General features: G+C 29.2%; 1 protein-coding gene across 3 annotated transcripts; it reads right to left on the bottom strand.

Moving 5' to 3' along the window:
- Window positions 1-2,495: 2,495 nt before the first annotated feature.
- On the bottom strand, window positions 2,496-6,595 carry LOC137810681 (zinc ion binding protein). 3 transcript variants are annotated; one of them, XR_016518449.1, is made up of 11 exons: window positions 6,302-6,514; window positions 6,103-6,216; window positions 5,878-5,996; window positions 5,678-5,721; window positions 5,485-5,585; window positions 4,987-5,074; window positions 3,934-4,042; window positions 3,677-3,842; window positions 3,486-3,598; window positions 3,249-3,362; window positions 2,496-2,996 (listed from the first exon to the last, which is right to left on the bottom strand). XR_016518449.1 is itself a non-coding variant. In XM_068612067.2 (11 exons), exons 1-11 carry the CDS (start codon window positions 6,410-6,412, stop codon window positions 2,904-2,906), a joined length of 1,131 nt encoding a protein of 376 aa, XP_068468168.1. In that variant the 5' UTR covers window positions 6,413-6,595; the 3' UTR covers window positions 2,496-2,903. The 3 variants fall into 3 exon arrangements, 2 of the variants coding, with proteins under 2 accessions (XP_068468168.1, XP_068468169.1); XM_068612067.2 differs by having other exon boundaries at window positions 3,486-3,557; window positions 6,302-6,595; XM_068612068.2 differs by having other exon boundaries at window positions 3,486-3,557; window positions 5,878-5,981.
- Window positions 6,596-16,487: the final 9,892 nt, after the last annotated feature.

A 16,487-nucleotide genomic window follows, 5' to 3' on the forward strand; every position in this document is an offset into this window, starting at 1 on the left:
CTGTGTGTTAGCAACTTCCAGAACATTGATAACAGATTCAACAACATGGATGCAAGGTTCATGTCACTGGATGAACAGATTGAAGCTGTCCAGAATCAAATCTTTGATCTTCAGTTTGCTGATGAAGAAGAATGAAGGAAAAACAACTGATTGGTTATCAAAACAATCGATTGTTTTCTTGATGTTATATCTAGTTTTTAAATTTCTTTCTTTCTGTTGTTGCTGCTTTAATTCTGATGTAATCAAAACAATATCTTGTTTTATCTCTTATCTTTGTCTATTTGTGAAGACAAATAAGGGGAGATATATGCTGTGTTTAAGTTTCTGTTTTTGTTTGTTAAAACAAGTTGGGATGTGTAATATTTTCTGATATTTAACTCTGAAGTTTATTACTGTTTATCTGTGCTAACCAAATATCAGAAGTTTTATGCTTTGTTCAAAACTGTATTTTGCAGGAACTGCTTCAGATTCAATCAGGTACAACACAAGCATCAGGGATTTGTCTTCATCAAATAGGGGGAGATTGTTGAACCAAGTGGTGTTCAAGTTTTGAAGAATCCAAACCCTTTGAAGGATGTTGAAGCCTCTATTGTGCTTGATGTTGTTGTGCTAGTTTAGCTTAGTTCTAGGGTAGTTTGGATGTTGTAATCCACCCTTTGATTAAATCTAAAGCATAAGCATCTCAATCTTTGTGAAAGTAAAATGTTTTCAAACTAAGTTAAAACAACCGATTGTTTTGTCGAAACAACCGATTGTTTATACTTAGGTGTTTTGAGAAAAAGATTGAAAACTGTTTTTAAAATGGTTGAACTGTTAAGTACCAAAACAACCGATTGATTCGAGGAAACAACCGATTGTTTGTTTTGGGACCATAACAGAAAAACTATTTTATCTTTGACTGAGCTTTAAATGTTTTAACTGCTTACGCTCCCGTCATTAAATGTTTTGACCAATCTTTTAATGCAATTTAAGAGTTTGTTAAGATTTGATAACAAACTACATCTTTGAATAAATTTAGAAAACAGATTTGACAATTAATCTTTGACAAGTTTTTGCTAAGAGTTTTTGAGTTTTTCAAAGAGCTGAGATTGCTAAGAGTTTGTGATTGATCAAAGTGTATGGAATAGGATTCTGCTTGTATTGATTTCAGATTATCTTTTGTAACAAGTGTAATCCTTGTACTCTGTTAAACAAGTTTTCGTTTATGTGTTTGCTGAGATTGGCTGTGTGTTCTTGAGGGGATCAAGATCAGCAATCTTAGTGTTGGTGTGTTGGCCAAGGAGAGTGTGTTTCTTGAGGTGTTCAAGGTCATTCTCTTGGTTGTTGTGTAAGTGATTAAGGTGTGATTGCTTAATGGATTTCCTCAGGGTTCTAAGAAGACTGGATGTAGCTCTGGGTTTGGAGTGAACCAGTATAAACAATTGTGTACAATCTCTCTATCTCTAACTCTTTAAATAAAGTTTTATTTTGCTGTTTGCTGATATAAACAATCAATTGTTTTTGCGAAACAACCGATTGTTTTTCTGGTACTGCAGCTTTTGCTTGCTGTTTTGGCAAACTGAATTTCTGAATCAATTGTTTCTTGAGATAATTTCATTCTTGTTTGAAAAGTTTGCGAAAATCCTCTTTAAACAATTCACCCCCCTCTAGTTTAAAGCCATCTATTCTAACAATGTTGATGTTGTTGAAGAGTTATTAGCTAAAGAAAAAAAAAAGAACAAGTGGTGATATTGTTGAAGTAAATTTGAACCAATTGACATCTATTAATTTGTCACAATTTAAATCAAAAGATGATTATGTGAAAATCCAATCAAGGAAAGTAACCAAATACTTAAATCTTAGTATTAATAATATATCTAAATTAGAAATAAGTTTTTGAAAAGTGATTTAATGTTAGCTGAGACAAATTAATTTATGTTGCGAATAGTCTTGGGGTTAACAAGGAATTGTTTCTTGGTTCAAGAATTGATACAGACGGGTTAAAGAAAATAGTTTTTTATTTCCTAAAAGTGTTAGGATGCAGGAGAAATGTACTAATTATGTTTGCACATTGCATACGTTTGCACATGTTTTGGAACTGTGAAAAAGGACCCTGTTCCATTTGTTAAATCATTAGTATACTAATTTTATGGAAATGTTGTTTTGTTTTAAGCAAGTCTTTTTGGTTGATTGTTTTTAAGCTTATTATGTTGGTTTTTTAGTGTGAAGTTCTTTACAAGCTTTATATTCACATATCCTGGTTACCAAAAATACCCTTAGTTCTTAGAGCAAATTTACTACTTCACAGAACTAAAATTGTTGAGCTAGAGTTAAATTAGCCCAATCTTGCAAATAATTTGATGCCTTATCCCGGACCAGGCCAGAAGGACTGCAAAAACACACCTGAACTCACGGCCATAAGAAAATAATCTCATTCCGATCACTGCATGCCTTTTCCAGGTGAAGTCTTCATAACCTTTCATTCAGTATATTGAGAAAGAGTTTAAAGAGGCGTATTAGTAACATTTCTCAAAAGTTAAATACTCTAAACACTTGGAAGATTACATCAACTGTTATAATTTGACTGAGAATTTTGTGGAAGGTATATACAGGGAGACATCAGAAGAAAGACCTTTAGATACTTCAAATCAAATCTACCATATATATAACCAAGACCTTGTCACAAACCTAGAAGTATATTACGCAGAGCGAAAATTTTAGAATGATTGAAGTGGCTTGCAAATGACCCTACACAAAAGTCTAAGTTGGTTCAGGGATGCATATTGGCAAAGCTTTTAATTCTTATTTACCAACCATTTATTCCATTCGCACTAGATAAAGCAAGTATTTGCTTTTGATGCAATTAGGTTTCTTGTTCCAGCCAATATTGTTGGCTAAAGAATCAAGATATTCTGAGTAACTCTTTAGATCCCAAAAAGAAAGCAATTCGAGTAGCAGGGAAGCAATAGCACGCTGTCTTCCACGGCTATGGGCTGCCTGAAAGGATTTAACTGAACCTACATAATAGTGCAATGGATTATTAGAGGATTATGCTGATAAACAAGGTTAAAATAACCACTATAGGCCTTTATTAATACACATTGGTCCCAGCTAAGCGGATAGGAACTAAAACCTTAGAAACACAGTAACAACAAAAACCAATTGGTACATAAACAAGAACAGGTACCTAAATGAATGTCAATTAAATGATTAATTTAACTTCTAAACAATTATTTTCTGAGAAAGCATAGTATGAATAAAAAGCTTACTGGCAATTTAAGAGGACGGTCAGATATAGTCTTAATGCAACTTGCTGCAAGATGACATGCTTCCTCGCAATAATCAGTAAAAACAGCTGGGACGTCAATCTTTTCAACTAACTCCTGAAATTTTGCAAGAAACAAAGAAAATGAAGAAAAACCATCTAGTAATGTTACCTTTTTAAAGGCAGTATAAAAAATAAAATAATGCCTAAGTCAAGGATAAGCACAAGGTGGGAGACATACAATACTTGGTAACCAACTGGAATAGGCAGCAATGCCTCCATTTGGAGCAATTATTAGGTGAGGGGAGGAATCCTGTAAGTGAAACATTACTTAAAGTAAATTGTAGATTGGGACTGCACAGAAAAAGATTAAATCAAGCTTAGATTAAATGACTATAACATACGAGAACCCTTTCAAATGTTGCAGCATACCTTAACAATATCTCTATATCGGTCATGATAGAATCCAGGCCAAAGCTGCAATGTCACTGATGAACCAGACTCTGTTCCTAAAACTGTATTTTTAATTGCTATTTTGCACTCACACTCATCTTCATTGCAACAAGCATACTTGGAAATGTGAATTTTCTCGCCATCCCTGTTCATTGGGAAGCAACAAGGACAGATAGTTAGACAAAATAGGATCAGTATCAGATGATAATTCAATCACTTATGAGAATGGATCAGACCTTTCAGGAGGAATTGCAGGTCCAACAAGTTCTATATGAATATCTACACCAGGGAAGAGTGCCAGTAATTCTCCAAACACAACAAGTTGTAGCAGCTCTTTCTCGGGTCCTTCCATAAATAATCATGAAGCCAAGTTATATGTCGATAAATCAATAGTAAGAAAATGCATAACCAAGCCTTTTTAAATAAAACATTTGTATTTTTCAAAAGTAAACATTGTATTCATGATCAATAAAAGATAAAAACTGATAAAGATGAGTAAAAAAACAGTTTCATAATCATAACTAATCTTGAGTAGTGTGAGAATGTTTAAACAAACTTTTAACAGCAGAAAGAAACCTGAAAACTGCATTTTACTTTTAAACAAAAAGTAAAAAAAAAGGCTTATAAAACCTTACTTCTACTTTTACATCTTTAGAGGAAATATAGAACATACATGCATTATGTCTAATGAAGGAGAAGCAGCGTATATGGTCATTACTCATCAGACAACACTAGGTTATTTGAACTAACTACAATATGAAATAAAGACATTTCCCATATAAGTGAAAACATGACAGCTTGGAAAATCTATAGTAGCTAATATTAAGGCCTTTAACCCAAAGTCAGCAATAAAGTATCAGTGTTGTACCTACAGTCTACAAGGAAAAAAAAGTAAGATGATTCTAACTTAATCATGTATGTAAGGGTATTTATCAAGTTAAAGTGCAATTATTTCGTCTTAAAGCAAAAGCAATGTAAAAGCTACAAATGAGCCAATCAACTCCATGTTTGCATCTTTTACTTTGAGTAGCTTCTGTGAGAGTAAACAAGCACCATTGTAGAATCTTTTTCTTCAAGTAGCTTTTTAAAAATTTTAACTGAATAACAAATATCCCTTGGCCCTCAGATACATTCATATACTAAATATGTATATAATGGTCAAAGTATTTTAGAGAAAACTTACACAATTCAGGTCCCATTCCTAACATATAGCATAAAAGATAACTAATGAAAAATACTCCAAATTTGAAATTAAAATGCTTAGAGAAAATTTATAAGTGATGATATACCAAGGTAATGTATGTACAACTTTTCACTGATTTCAGGTTTCACGGCTGTAATTCCAACAAGATGAGCAGCATGATATATTGTAAGCGGCTGAAAAAGAGGCAATCCTTTAATTCTGTAAAAGCCGAATAATTAAAACAAATGTAATGATGAAAATATCTGTAACTACATGTCTATGCTTATGATTGTATTGAGGCAGTAAATTTAGTAGGCCGTTCTCTTCTATCATAGTAACCAATGGGACAAAGATACATTCCCCTACAGATTTAACAGGTGAAAGCAGACACTTTTTTATGGTACTGAGAAGGGAGTGGAAGGACTAAGCTTCCCACTCCTTGTATTTTGACTGCAAACAAAATAAGAGCCAAGCCAACTCCACATATCATTACTGCTGATTACATACAAAATGAGATAACAGATTCCCAGTCAAAAAATTGAAACGAGAATAAAAGTATGGAATTTCCTAGAGCTAATTTTAACAAAAATTTACACAACCATACCCAATGAAGAACCAAAGCAACAGGCGAGTCTAGTGGGATGCTTCTCCACCTATAGTAGTCTCTCCAACTATGCAATTGTTCTAATACCAGAGAGTTTGGCCCTGACCAATTATAACATTGCATATAATTCTGAATCTAATTAAAAAAGAGGAAAGGGAAGTTGAAGAAGATGAAGCTAGACAAACAAACCTACCACATGGACATAAAACACTTGGGAGATCCCAACCATTATTTAACCTGCAAAAAATAAAATTCAAAACCTGAAGTGCAGACGTTGTAACTACATTATAATCATAAGTTGGAATATTCTTCAACTCCAAAAGGAACTCATCTTGATATGAATTGAAATTTAATTAAATGAAGTTTCAGGATATGAAGGAAATAAGAGGAAACCCTAAACAATCAAATGAAGCAGATGATGCCCCACAACCGCATTCATGCATCCACATTCCCACTTTATGAAGACCTCTGTGGCTCAAAAATGAACACCTACCTTCCTGCTTCACACAAACCTGTTAAAACTACATGAACATCGTTAAACAACAAAAATTTAAAAATAAATAAGAAATTATATAGTTCAAAAAAGCGGTATCGAAAAGGAAGAAGATGAGTGATGACCTGAAACGTGGCTTCGCGAGAGAAAGTGAAGGGAAAATCGTTGAGTACTTCAACACTCTTCATCTGTTGTTGCAACCTATCACACTCGTGTTTGTGACGACTCCAGTGTGCAATCTAAGAGACCAAATGCGAAAGCAGTGAAGCTATGTGTGAATTTACAACCTAATGGAGAAGATACGCAAAAGAAGTTGATGCAAACCTGGTGAGCGAGAGAGCAATAAGCGACGGCTTCGCAGCGAGCGCAGAGACGCGTGGCGGCACCGCCGCACCGTGCTCCGCTCCCTTTCGCCGCGCACTCCATCCCGTTCATCTCTCCGACCACCGCAAGCAATTAAGTGCGGGCAATTTCTCCGTGGCATCATTTAACTGATGCCACAACCCAAAATTTAAAACTCAACATTTTCTTTCCCTTTATATATTTTAAATTTCAATATTTGGAAGATATTTTCGTATTTTATTTAAGTTTTTGAAAATAATTGTTAAAGGAGAAAATTAGATAGTCCCTTGTGTCTACAATTTTTAATTATATATGTCTTGCAAGGTTCTTTGAAAGGAGAGACATCCTTGGCACATGCATAATGGCTCCTCAAAAGAGAAACTTCAAGAATAAAGAGAGTATGTGTGTTTCTCAACTTATCTTTTTCTACTTATATATGTGTGGTTTCAAAGGAAGGAGAAAGAATATGTGTGATGTTTTAAGAGAAGAAATTTAGAAGGAATGGCACGTTGATGATTCAAAAGATTTTGGTGTACTTATGGTTGGGAATGTGCTAAAAGTGAAAAAAAAAACATTTTTTCCTAGCTGATTTGCTTTTATTGTCATCGAGTTATGAGGATGGGATATGTTGTGTGGAGACTATGAATTTAGATGGTGAGACCAACTTGAAGATGGTCTTTTTGAAGTGCTCTTTTGCTGGTATTGCATATGTTGTGTGCTCCACTGAAGTTGAACTTATTGCAGCAAAGCAGAAGGCTTCTGATATTAGGGACCAGGATCTAAGGTTTTATAAAGAAGTGTCAATGTAGGTCAACTTGTCATTATTGGGTCATTCATGTACGATACTATGTTGTGGTGGGTTAGTAGAAAACATGGGTCATGTTCATGATGGAGGTTTGGACTTGTACGCTCGCAATATGGAATTGAAAATATCCAAGAAAGTTGTTCCCAACAGCTACCCTACCCTACAAGTGTCAAAAAGAAGTGTCACTCACTGACAGTGCTAGTGTTGTTAGCATTACTAATACCTTTGGTCTTCAATATTGGGTAAGGCAAAAGAGTTAGCATTTAAGATGGGTAACACAATTAAGTTGTATGGATTTCCTACTTCCGTGACAACGCTTGATGTGAAGGCATTTGTAGAGAATTTCACTGATAAAGGAACTATTTCAATGATGAAGGTAAGTCATGGCAAAAGTCGAGTTCCAAGAGCATTTACTATTATTCAAATTCATCATAGAAGAGTGTGCTACATCTATGATGTCGATAGCTAATAAATTTGATAACATTGTGGTATGGAATGACCTTTTTAAAAACTCGGGTACTGGAAAACGATATTGATATTGATGCAGATAGGAATGGAAAACGATATTTAAGGTGTGAAAGTGTATTCTGACTGTCAGACCTCGAAAGAAGGATTTTCTGTTTTGATATTTTTGTATAACCATGTGCAATATAAATTTGAGCTTTCATATATTTGAGTTTGCTCGACCACAAAATAAAACTGCATGTTAGCTCCTTGTTCAGTTCTTGGTTCTCCCCGGATATAGTTGTATTGGGCAGTCCTCTGTCATATGTTTGGACACAGGGTTGGTATATACTCGCAGGGTTCATATCACACCTTGCAAAGTTTACTTTCGTGACCAGTGTGAGAAGGAGTATCATGTTGGTTGCTTGTGGGTCATTGATTCTCTTAGTCTATTTGTGAAGACAAATAGGGGGAGAAATTTGTGGTTTCTTTGTTGTAATTTTTATACTTTATGGTGTGTTAATTCTCTGATTAAACTATTGCTACCATAAGCTTTGATACTCCACAGGTTTTACACACTGATTCTGCACTTGCACATGCTGTCAAAACTAGTTTTTTTTCTACTCATGGGTTATGTAGAAAACTAATTATGTGTGTGTGCCTTCTGAAATTGTTTTAAACCTGTTGTTATGCTTGCCTTGTATGTGCACAAACTATGTTTTGCAGGATATATCAAGTCAAAAACTACAACACAAGCAAACCAGGGATTAGTCTTTATCAAATAGGGAAAGATTGTTGAACAAGGTGCTTTGATGTCTCCAAATCCAAGTAGAAAGCTTGAAAACCTTGTTGTTGGTTGTGTGTGTATTGTCTAGTAGTCTTTGAATTATTAATTCACTCTTTAAGATAATCTAAGGTTAATTGAATCTTAATCTTAATCTTTTTGAAAAGATGAGTTTTCTAAAAGAGTGTGAAATTTCAACTTGTTGTTTGACACTTAGCGTGTGTTTGTAGCCAATTTACTCTTATCGACGACGAAAAGTGAGAAACAATTACATTTGGATCTATTAATTTGATGAGAAATGAGAGCGAGTGGGTGCATAAATATGTACTGTTCACATCTTCAGCAAGATGCAACGAAAAATGAGGGAACCACGTCAGCTTCTAACAAAATACAATTATGTCCTTTTTATTTCTATACATGACAATAAATTTTAATAAAAATCATCAAATTATAATCTAAATATAAAGTATTATTAATACTAATAATAAAATTATTAAAATAATAATAATATTTAAAATTAATTTATAAAATAATAATAAAATTATAAATAATAATATTAACTGAAATAAATTTTTAAAATAATGATAATAAATGTAAATAAAATAATTTTAATAAATAATAATATTATTATTATTACTAATTTTTTTTATTTTGTTTTATTTATATTAAATATTATTAATGTTATTAATAATAATAAAAATAAATATAATTATTTATAAATGAAACTTAAAATTATTTTAATTAACTAAAATATGCACACAAAAAAAGATTAATCATTATTTATTCTTCTTTTATATACAAGGGTAAATTTGTAATCTTACAACTTTTACTATTCAAAATAATTTATAATATTCTTACAATCATCACATCACTCACCAATTTCAATAAACTTTCCTAACACATCCACTCTACCATACCCTAATCCAAACAACCTCAAATTTCTTCACACTTCCACTTTCTCACACCCTCAACTTTCCACCCCCACACCCTCTAATCCAAACAAAGCCTTAGACTCTGTTTGGATTAGGGGGAGGATGTGTGAGGATTTGAGGGAGTGGATGTGTGAAGAAAGTGATGGTATTTGGATTATGGTATGTTATTGTGGATGTGTGAGGAAAATTTATAGGAGTTTGTGAGTGATGTGATGATTGTGAGAGATTTTTTTTTTTAAAAGGTGTGAAATGTTACTTTACAGATTTACTCTTGTCTATTAAAACAATTAATAATAAAATGAGTTGTTTTTGTTTAAAAATAAACAACTTTCACATATTTCATAGATTTAAAAATTATAAATAGAAAAAAATATATGTTAAATATAAATATGTATAATATAAAAATTATAATTATAAAAAAAATATGTATTCAACAAATTAAATAAAAACAGAACTTCAAGTAATTTCTTTAAAATATTAAACATGTAAAATTGAAAAATAAATCAAATCTTATAAATAAATAAAATATTATTTTTTAAAATTAAAAACCCTGTAGTAGTGAAAAATAAAAATACTAAAAAAATATAACTTAATTAACAATAGAAAAACAATTATAAAAAATTATAATAAATAAATTATAACTTATAAACCTAATAACATTACATAGAAATATATTAATATAAACACAACAACAAATTAAATAGAAACATAACTTCAAATAATTTCTTTAAATATTAAACATATACTATAAAATTAGAAAATAAATCACATTTTATATAAATAGAAAATTACTATTTTTTAATATTAAAAAACCTCACAATAAACAAAAATATACCTTAATTAACCATAGAAAAGAATTTCATAAAAAATTATAATAAAAAATAAGGATAAAATAAAATGAAAAATGTTTAGTATTGGTGATGCCCGTGATCCAACCCAGGTAATATTTTCAATGTTAATTAGATATAGTATATTCATTTCTTTAAACAAAACTAAATCCAACCACATTTAATAAAATATCTTATTAGAACTTGAAAAATAGGTATAATCTGATTTACTCTAATAACTAATATATAAATGGAAGATTTTATTTAACTATATTTTTTTTACACTGGTTTATCATTATTTACATAATTAATATTTTATAAAATAATAAACAAACTTAAAACTTTCTTAAAATTTATGATGATTTGTTTTTTTATTTTAAATATTACACACACACACATATATATATATATATATATATATATATATATATATTTTAAACATTGTACAACAAAAAAATTTAAATACTAATACATTCAAATGAAGCATTGTGACACATTTAAATGAGGGTAAATTTGAAAATAAGGGATGCTGACATGACTTTTCCTCTACATCTCTTCATTTTGATAGGAGAGGATATTTACTTTTCACAGGTATATCCTCTCCCTTTCTTCCTCACAAAATCATAGATCCAAATAGTTGATATCCCCTCATTTTTTTGCCTGTGTGAACAGTACATTCATAGAAGCAAACAGGGGGTTAGTGTTTTTAAAATGGCTTGAAAAAAGCTTAGCTTTATTTTAGACTTTGTTGTCAAACAGATTCAACCGGTTGTTTCATTTTTATAATATGTTAAAACTAATTCAAACTTCATGTTGAGATTGGTTCCTAATTAGCTTTCTCTTCTCCTCTAGTGAAATGACTATATCTGCTTTATATATATATATATATATATATATATATATATATATATATATATATATATTAACATAAAAATAAATAAGAAATAATAATAATATGATTCTTTTATTATGTTATTAAAATGAAACAATCTCAAAAGTATTTTTTAAAGTTATTTTTTTTTCTTTTCTCACTTACATTTCTACTTTTCCTTTTTTGTGTTTCTCTCTATTATTGAACAAACTTTAAAAGAATGTAAACTGTACACTATTTTGGATCTTATAGTTAAAACCTGGTAGCTAATTAGATACTAATTTAAAAGCTATTTATTAATAATAGAAATTAATTTAGATATCAATAATTTTGTTTTCTCTAAAATAATATCAAATTTAGTCATATCAAATTGTCTCTAAATATATTATTTGTCTTTTATGTATTATCTTTCTCTACTCACTCTTTTATTATTTTTTCTTGCGTTTTATTTCTTTGCAATATTTTGAATTTTTTTTCTAGAGATTTTTTGGATTGTATAATTTTGGCATGACTTTCAAATGGCAAAATTTAGAAATGATTTTCTGGAACGTTGATTTTTAGAGTGTCTAATCTGAAAGTTGCTTCTAATTTTCAAGTCTCTTTTAGATTGAATAATTCAAAAGTCAAAATTAACGTTAAAATTATGTTATGGATGGTACCATTTGAAAATCAATCTTGATATCCATAACTATAATGCAAAAGTTAAAATTGTGTTTTGAATTGTGCAATCGAAAAGTCATTTTTTTCTTTTTGAATTATACATTTTGAAAGTCAAAATTGATTGATAGATTGCACGGTCAAAAAAATCAAATTGACTTCTTTTACATTCAAGAAGTAATCACTTTTTGGTTTCCAATTGTATAATCCAAAATAAACTCTAACACAAAAACACACCGATTAAATAAAAAAACAAAACTTAAATAACTACTTTTATTCAGATTTAATGATCTTCACGTTAGTTAAAATATTGTGTAAAGATCTACCTATCAACACCAACTTTAGCAAAAACCTAACAATGGTATGTAATAGAAGAAGGATAAGCTACAATAACTACCGTTACTAACAAGTACTACCTTAAAAATTTTCCCTACCTGTATTTTCAAAATATCTCATATATATATATATATATATATATATATATATATATATATATATATATTTTAGGTTAACAGACATTGGACTAATAGAAGCCCATTTACTAACTGCACTGCCCTTATTACATTGTTTAATCCTTCATCCATGAAGGTTGTTTCTGTTGTCTATTGGGCCTCCCTATAATGTTGGGCCCTTCTCTGTCAACTATCAATATGTGCCTACGCCATTGCCATATAATATAAGAAAGGTAAGTGTTTATAGGATGCAAGTTGAAGCTATGGGGTTGAAAAAGAAACACCCTAATATTTGATGAGAATGAGCTTTAAAGATATTGGGCTAACGGTTGAAGATTATTTGGGTCAAAATACTTCAGCAATTGGGCTTTTCTTTGGTGGGATGGGACGATCCAAGTATTCTCCTTTCTTCCTAATGCTCAATATACATTGTTATAATGTAAAGAAGCAAGTCGTAGAAAATTGGGTGAATAATAAAGAGTGTATATTCAATGTGTGTGACTATAACATGTTGGAGAGCAATAGATTGTATCCAAAATAATTTTTCGTAAAATAGAAAATTCAATTAAAATGACTAATTAATTTTTCGGTCAAAAATAATCATTCAAAATATGTCAAATATTTATATCAATAATAAATGTACATATAATTATAAAATAATTATACGTTTTACATATAGGGGGAGAGAAACTCTGTTGTAGAGAACATAGAAAATATCAAAAAAATGAAGATATGTGCATTTTGTTAATATTTATTAGTTTACGAGATACCACATAAATTGCTAGTTCAACTAATATATTATGTGTTTTGTTATTTGATAAAATGTTATTGTATATTTTTAAATAATGCTTACATGAATACAATGTAGTTTGAGTAATATAATAGTATTAATTGCTAAATAAATAAATAAATCCAACCTAATTAAGTTTAATATGACTGGATGAAAAATAGAGAAAAATTTGATGCAATTCAAACCATTTACATTATACTTTTCATCTTTTCTTTTTTCTTTTTTCTTTTTTTACATGGTTGTCTTTCCTATACTTAATAGTTTTTAGATAACATCACTTTTTTATATCCATATTTAAATAGACTTTACATTTTTAATCGCTATATTTTAAAACTAATATTTTTTGTCTTTATACGTATAAGTTTAAATTTAGTTTCTCTGATTTTTTTTCTCATTCAGAATAAAGTTTCTACGACTATAGACAGTAGAATTAAAAGATATTAATATATATATATATATATTATATATATATATATATGAACATAAAGGGATCAAAAGTATATCTATACGAACTAAAATAACACCCCTAAGAATTAAAATTGATAATTTTGAAATATAGGGGTAAAAAAAAGATAAAACATTTATAGCTACATATACCAAATAAGTAATTCATCTTAATTTTAAAAATGTATCAAACTTTTTTTTTAGCATGTCATTTTCTCCTTAAAGTTCACCTAAAAAAGGGTTCAACTCTTTTCCTTAACAGAAAAAAAAAAAAGATTTTACATATATGTATGTATATATTTGTGCTTTTATTTAAAGTTTGAACAAGTTCGAGGGCACTATAACTTTATTAAACACCAAAGAAGGCTTTTAACCATTGAATTTGGAAAGGTGATTTAGGTGAGCCATTAAAATTGAAAACCCTAGGAAACATTGGTATTCCTATAATATTATAGCATATCCTTCAACTCCACTTTGTTTGTTTGTTTTGTTATTCTGCTTGACAGAAAAATGCTTTCTGCTTTTATTACCTGTTTGGTAAAGTGAGATCCAAAGTTCCTATGATATTGCCATAGTACAAGCAAATAAAAAAGATACCCCAAAATCACACCCAATATTGAAAAAAAAAAGATGCCAAATCTTGATCAATCAAATAAAATACCAACTATTCGGTGGGTTCCTTTTTTTCCCCTCTAAACCCTTTACAAAAGGTAGCTGCCATTTGTTATTATATAAGAGTCCTTGATTCTATTGAATATTTCAACCTCAAATTATATTCATCACATCTAATCCAAACAGTTTGTTCAGTTGGTCGGGCATAATATGCATTAATTCCATTACTCAATCAACATAATATTTTATGTAAATTCCAAACACCTCTTAATCAAACTCTCTAATCTTTCCAAATATTCAAATCCATATTCATGTAGCAAGAATTTGTGTAATTTTTATTGAGTAAAAGTAAAGTTATTTTTCACTTGTACAATACATATATAATATGCAAATGAGCTATGATACATGTTAGCCAATTGACCCCAATGTTGCTTTCACCAACAAACCTCTTTCACAAAATTATGTTCCCAAGGGACAAAAGAAGATGAACTTCACCTATTCAACTATACAAGAACGGATGAAAATAAAATTATAAAAAGAGGGAGCCGTAAACTTTTGGGGTATGAGATTTTGTTTGTGTTTAACCAATAACAAAGTGTAACATTAAATTTTGATCAATTTGCACCAATGTTAACTAGTTCTTTTGGACTTTGTTTATAACTCTTGTTTGAAAAGGTTAACCAAAGTAGCTAGGATTTGGAGATTACCAAGAAATTACACTTAGGCTTGCTCTAATTTGTATCTATTTATAATTTCTGATGTCTACATATATTATTTGCTTCAGTGCATTAAGCCACTGTACAAGTCATTTCATTGCATTGCTCCAACATAAAATAATAAATAAAAGGTGTAAGTTGTATGATATATATTAAATAAATTTTTTTAAGAAAAAAAATAATTTAATGACTATATTAATTAAATTAAATATTGTTTTAGATAAAAAAAAAATTATGAATATTTAAATTAGTCTTTTTAATAAAATTTATAAATTAATATTTAATTAGTTATAAGACATTAAATTTTAAAATTAATGATTGAAACCTTGATAAGTAATTCAATATAAATTGAGAAATTAATTTATAAATTTTATTAATAATGAAAATTATTTTAATATTAATGATTTTTGTAGTATTTAAAATATTATTTAATTTAGTTAATAAATAAATTATTTTAATTTTTAAAATTATTTTTTATTTAATATTTTCTTTGTAGTGGTAGTTGAGATTCTAAGTTTGAAGAACCTGGAAAAGCATATTATAGATTTGGAGTCACTAATAGTTCAGAATAGATTGGTTTCTTCAAATTTTTATCCCTTTTAAAATCGATTTTGATAATTAAAAAAAGGGGAAATCATGAATATAACATGCTAGAAAATGGCATGTAAACCGACTCGCGATTCTTGATTTCAGTCGGTGCTAGTTTATTAGTAAATTCGGTGGTTGGTTTCTTTCTTGATTCCTGTATTATATGATTTTACTTTTCTTAATATAATTTTTAAAACTTAAGTCAATTTGTAGTTGAGTTTGGTGATTTTGAGGACATATAAATTTACTTGTGACAATTTTAATTGAGTTTGGGAGAAGTAAGATGGTTTTATCACTAAAAAAAATGTTTATAAAAGTATTTTTGAATTACTTATAAATAAGCTATTTTTAGTTGAAAGTATAACATTTTTAAATAATTTATTAATAATACTTTGTAAGAGCAATTTTGGATTTTCACGAGGAAATGGTTCAAACATAAAGTTGTTCAAGCCCTTAATGAACAATTACTTGTAAATAATTATCTTACTATTAAATCAGTAAGGGTAAAAGATATATATGATAGTAAAGAGAATAATGACTATATAGGTTAAAATGAGACGTAATATATAGATATTTAAAGCCTTTATTTTTAGGATTAAATATATGAAGAATGATATAATCAATATTATTTAATAGGATTTATTACAATTAACATTCCATCGGAAATCGGGATATTAATTTGTTAAATTTTATTTTTTTTATGGTTAACAAATGCTTTATTAAAAAAAATGTTTTATAAGATATTCGAATTAGATTTTGAATTGGTCTTCGAGTTGAGTTTCGCTTTGATTTGTCTCTACTTGGTGCTTCAAAACTTTGTTCCACTGGAATAAAGAGAACTCTACCTATTGATTACACTCCGACGACCCAGTCAGTGAGAACATTCAAACTATAAAATTGTTTCAGTCTAGAGTATTTAGAAAAGCTTAAGTTATATTTATTTTTTTTCAATAAAAAATTAATATGAACAATTATAAAATAAGTAACTTATTATAAAAAGTATTTTAAAAAATTAAATTAATTTTTTTAAAACTTAAAATATACAACAATGTAGAGTGAACCATGGGAGTCAACCTACAACCTTTTAGAAAAAAAGTGTAGCACAAACTAGACATTTTAGCTTATTAATGTATAGACTCATCTTGCGTATCTTGTAGCTTGTTTATATCAAAGTGTGGACCGACTCACATTATTCTACTCTCCAACTCACATTATATTTTTAATATTTTATTATTATACAGTATAG

This window comes from Phaseolus vulgaris, chromosome 2 (assembly GCF_051622355.1).
Source record: "Phaseolus vulgaris cultivar YP4 chromosome 2, ASM5162235v1, whole genome shotgun sequence".
NCBI classification, from domain to species: domain Eukaryota; kingdom Viridiplantae; phylum Streptophyta; class Magnoliopsida; order Fabales; family Fabaceae; genus Phaseolus; species Phaseolus vulgaris.